We start from the raw sequence: 5,401 nt of genomic DNA on the forward strand, positions 1-5,401 counted from the left end.
ATGTCTCTTCATAACACTTGTCCTATTCTTTTATCTTGTAATCAGTTGAGGCAGGTAATTTGGATGTTGATCTAAAAATAACCAAAGATACATTGATGACCAGTATGACTTAATAAAATTTATTACAATACAAGCTAAAATTTTCCACACCTGTGTAACGTTGAATAGTTAGTACATAAGACAATTGTTTGATGTTAAGGAGAGAGAAGAACAAAGACACTCAAAGAACAACCTGAATTTTTATGAAGCACAGGAACACTAAGGAGGAAAAATATCACTACTAAGAAAGGAAGTAAAATGTCCTCAGAGTATGGATTTTGGTCTGGGTCCTTAGCAGGATTTCTCTCTGGAACAAGTAGGTCATCAGTTGCCGGGTGCAGAGCACGATGGACGGCAAGTACTGACAATGTGGGTCAGAGGTTGACAAATATTGGAGAGAGGCCGCAGGTGACCAGAGCTGCTGGACACAATGCTAAGTGATTGAGGATTACAGGCCAAAGCACTCACAGGTCTGCATCCATAAGGAACGAGGTTCACGGGCCTGCAGCTGTTGGAGAAAGAGTTTAGTGGCCGATAGCCAGTGGAAGCACAACCCAAGGAATGGCTGCTGTAGACCAGGGGGCTCAGTGGACGACAGCTACTGGTCACATAGTTCAGAGGTCTGCAGGATACTGGCAGGCAGGAATTGGTGATAGAGGAAGATACAGGAAGAAAGCTGGTTCCTTGGCAGGGTCTGGTGACATAATAAGCAGTTGAAGGGAAGCAAGAGGCTTCACAGCTGCTAGACTCACAGTTGACTGGCTGGCAGTTGGTTGGCTCATTGCAGCTCTCTTGGCAGTTGTCCGGGAACCAGGCACTGCCTTGACAGGCACTGGGTTGGCAGATGGTCTCTCCATAACTCACATTGGTAGGAAAGAAAGCAACAGAGGAGGTGACAGGACCATGGCAGTGATTTCTGAGGGATCCAGAGCAGTAGTTTCCAGAGCTGCAGTTTCCAGAGCTGCAGTTTCCAGAGCTGTAGTTTCCAGAGCTGCAGTTTCCAGAGTAGTAGTTGCGGCAAGACATGGTGTGGTTTGCCTGGCAGGCTGTGGTTGAATAGGTAGAATCAAGTGTCTCTCAAGTTTGACTGTGACCCTCACTAGGCTTGGCCTTTATATACCCCTGGAAGCAGTGGCTGTGTATACAGACTCTCTTCTTCCTTGTTGTATGAGCTGCATCAGAACTCTTCATTATAGCCCAGGAAGTGATACTCCCCTTTCCCATAAAATGGAATGTTTCTTACACAACTTCTCCATAGATAAAGCATAATTATAAACTACATAGCTAAATTTTCAGTAGTATTTCTCCTTCTTAAATCATCTAACCAAAAAGGTATTTTAGAAGACCAGATACATATTCCAATTATAACCTTACATAAACTCTTTTAGGGTTTCTCTTACAGGATTGTCTTTAAAATGTGTTGCAGTCTTCTTTGAAACAGTGGCAAATGTTCTTTCCTTCACGGAAGATTTTATTCTTTTTCAAGATTGCCTAAAATCAGTAACATGGAAGCAAGCTATTGGAAATAAACTAGGCAAACAATCTTTCAGGTGTGAATCATGAAGAGATTAAAAGTCCTATATTTAATCTGGAAATTAGATTGTGTTTAATGTTGTATTTTGCTTTATTTCCCAATTCTAGTGCAAAGAGGAGTCTTGTAAAAAATATGTATTTAGAAAGTTTGTGTTCATTTTATTCATCTAAGTAAATAAGTTTATTGAGTCAAGCTGGAAGTTTGTGTTGGAAGTATTTTATTCAATGTTCATAGATAGGATCAGTTAAAATTGTCAGTCTCCAGTTAAACAAAACTAAGCACAAAGAATCCCTTCATGAGAGTTGAACAACATGAAATTTTTTTAGCTTATTTAATTTATGGTGTACTTATGTACCACCCTGTTTCAGAATATCCAGTAAGCCAAGTAAACACTGGCTTACTTGTGCTCATTATCTAATTTACAGTGAGCAACTTCAATTTTTTTTCTTCTCATCATATTAAAGACTTTGTTTCTAGGGATGGCTGGCAACTGTTTGTGTCTCTATCATCCCCACAGATCTTTCCTACAAAACAAAGCCTCTTCAAAAATTAACTCTTTGAGTGGGATAGAGCCAGCAGGCAATGTAACATGGTGAAAACATGTGAAATATGTTCATGACAAATTAATAAGCATGATTATGCTCATGCTTACCTAGCATATTAGGTAAAACACTCTTAATTGCAATGGAAAAAATATTGTTTATTGTCATAAATAACATGCAATGTTAAGATATAGATCCAATTTTGTGTGAGAGATGATGAGGATGACACCAGATAGGACAGATTTCAGGTCTGTTTTTGTGAGTATCCTAACAACAAGCAGACTCTGACATCAATTTCAAAAGAAGTGCCCTTAACCACATTATATGGACAATAGCTTAATAAATGCATACTTGTCCTCAATGTGGGTATTTTGAAGGCTATTTGGGAATACACTTTATTGTAAATTTTTTTGAATGTGTAATTTTCTCTTCAACTGTCCAACTTGATTTCTTATATGCCTGCATATCCTCTGGCTATCGTGCCCATTTCAGTATGAATTTTAAATTATATATTGAATCTAAGTTCCAACTCCCTTTGGCTAAAAAGTCAATTTATGGTACAAAATGTCTTCTACTTTAGTGCTGAATGGACACACCCATACTTATCAACTCTTTCTGTCCATGAGGAAAATTTATGAAGTAGAGGGTCAGTCTCTAAGGGAAAGCCAGTATATTTCAATAGAAAGATGAAGAGAAAATGATATCCTATAGTCTCTGAAGTTCTGTCCTAACATGTTGAAATCATCTCAGTATTTTAGATTGGAATCTATTACCATTTTATGATTTGCATCTAATGTATTTGAGATCCTGAGGCGTTCTTTGCCTACCTGACTCACTTTGTATGCTGCTGGTAGAGTCTTCTTGTGAAATCCTGGATAATCAGCTGAATGGCGTTAGTAATAGATAAAGCCATCTTTAACTGAATGTTTATCAAAATTACGTGTCAGTGGTTTATGCCTATTCTTTCCTAATATAAGTAAGAGCCTACACATTAAGCCTTTATGCACCAATAGATGTGTGTCTCTGTATATGTTTATGCATGATATATTTAGCACAATAAACTGAAACATGCCAAGGATCATGGATATGGTGAAGAATGGCTAATGTTTTCTTGAGTTATACATAATATTGCCATGAGTATAACTACTAGACAACTAAACAACAACAACAACAACAATAATAATAATAATAATAATAATAATAATGTATATGCATGGTGTCCCTATTGTTGGTGTTGGGTGTTGAGTTGGTTCCAACTCATAGACACTGTATGTACTATAGAACAGAAACCTGATTCTGTGCTGCCTTAATGTCAATGCTATAATTGAGCTCCTTGTTTCACCCACTGTATCAATCAATTTTTTTAGAATCTTCTTGTCCTTTTTTTAAAAAACTTGATATCCTTCTCCAGGATCTGGTCCCATCTTATAATATATCCAAATTATGTGAGACAAAGTTTTGTCATCCTGGTTCAATATAAGAAAAACAATTAATGTAATTCATCATATTAACAAAGCAAAGAACAAGAACCACATTATCCTATCAATTTATGCAGAAAAGGCCTTTGACAAAATCCAAGACCCTTCTCTGATTAAAACACTCAACAAAATAGGACTAGAGGGGAATTTCTTCAAAATGGTAAAGATATTTATGAAAACCTGAGAGCCAACATCGTTCTCAATGGAGAGAGGTTAAAGGCATTCCCTTTAAGAACAGGAAGTAGGCAAGGATGCCCACTATCACCTCTCTTATTCAATATTATATTGGACATCTTAGCGATAGTAATAAGACAAGAGAAAGATATAAGAAGTATACAAATTAGCAAAGAGGAGCTAAAATTATCTCTCTATGCAGATGATATGATAGTATACTTAGAAAACCCTAAAAACTCAGCAAGAAAACTATTGGACATAGTTGACCAATTCAGCAAAGTAGCAGGATACAAGATCAACATACAAAAATCAGTTGGATTTCTCTACAATGACAAAGAGAATACACAGTCGGAGCTAAGAAAAACAATACCCTTCACAATATTTAATGACAAGATAAAACATTTGGTAGTAAATATAACTGGAAGCACAAAAGATCTATTCAAAAAAAATTACGAAACATTATTACAAGAAACAAAGAGACCTGGAGAAGTGGAAAAATATCCCTTGCTCATGGATAGGAAGACTCAATATTGTGAAAATGGCGATACTACCAAAGGCAATTTACACATTCAATACAACCCCACTACAAATACCAATCCCATTCTTCAACGAGATGGGAAAGGTAATTTCTGGCTTCATTTGGAATGGAAAGAAGCCCCAAATAAGCAAAGCGCTCCTTAAAAATAGGGAAAAGGTAGGAGCCATCTCACTCCCTGATTTCAAATTCTACTACACTGCTGTCTGTGATAGTTAAGGCAGCACAGTGCTCATACAATGACAGACACATAGATCAATGGAATAGAATTGAGAACCCAGAATTCAGCCCATCCACCTATGATCAACTCATTTTTGACAAGGAGATGAAATCAATTAATTGGGGAAATGACAGCCTTTTTAACAAATGGTGTTGGCAAAATTGGAAAACTATCTGCAGAATACTTAAGCAAGATCAACACCTCACTCCATATAAAAAAACCAACTCAAGGTGGATCATGGATCTAGAACTAAATCTAAGGACTATACACTTCATTAAAGAAAAGTTGGAATAACTTTAGTAGTCCTAATCCACAACATAAACAGTCTTCCAAGCAGAAGAAGATAAAATAGATGAATGGGACCTTCTAAGAATCAAAGCCCTATGTACATCCATCCAAAAACTTCTCCAAAAGTGTAAAAAGGGAAGCCACAGACCGGGAAAAAGCATTTGGTAATGATATCAGATAAGGGACTTATATCTAGAATTTATAAAATACTTGAGTACCACAGCAAGATAATGGTAAAAAATACAATCGAAAAATGGGCGCAGTATATGAACAGACACTTCACCAAAGAAGACATTCAGATGGCCAAGAAGCACATGAAGAAATGTTCAAAATCCCTAGCTCTAAGAGAGATGCAAACAAAGACAACTATAAGATATCATCTCACCCCAGTAAGAGTAACAAAATTTAACAGAACAGCAGAAGGATTCTGATGGCAATTCTCCCAGGATATATTTGTTCCTCTGGCAATTCATAGTATATTCTCAATGCTTCTTCAACACCATTATTCGAGGACATCGATTTTACAGTGTTTCTTATTAATTGGTATTTCTTTTTATTTTCTATAATTATATTTTATTAATTTTCATAAAC

At 36.5% G+C, this 5,401-nt stretch overlaps 1 protein-coding gene across 1 annotated transcript; it reads right to left on the bottom strand.

Annotated features, from left to right (window-relative positions):
- Positions 1 to 363: 363 nt before the first annotated feature.
- LOC102849177 (keratin-associated protein 26-1-like) lies at positions 364 to 1,065 on the bottom strand. Its single transcript, XM_006899426.1, has one exon. It carries the CDS (start codon positions 1,063 to 1,065, stop codon positions 364 to 366), a length of 702 nt encoding a protein of 233 aa, XP_006899488.1.
- Positions 1,066 to 5,401: the final 4,336 nt, after the last annotated feature.

The sequence above is a fragment of the Elephantulus edwardii genome, unplaced genomic scaffold, assembly GCF_000299155.1.
Source record: "Elephantulus edwardii isolate Elephantulus edwardi_28Jun2011 unplaced genomic scaffold, EleEdw1.0 scaffold00256, whole genome shotgun sequence".
NCBI lineage: Eukaryota > Metazoa > Chordata > Mammalia > Macroscelidea > Macroscelididae > Elephantulus > Elephantulus edwardii.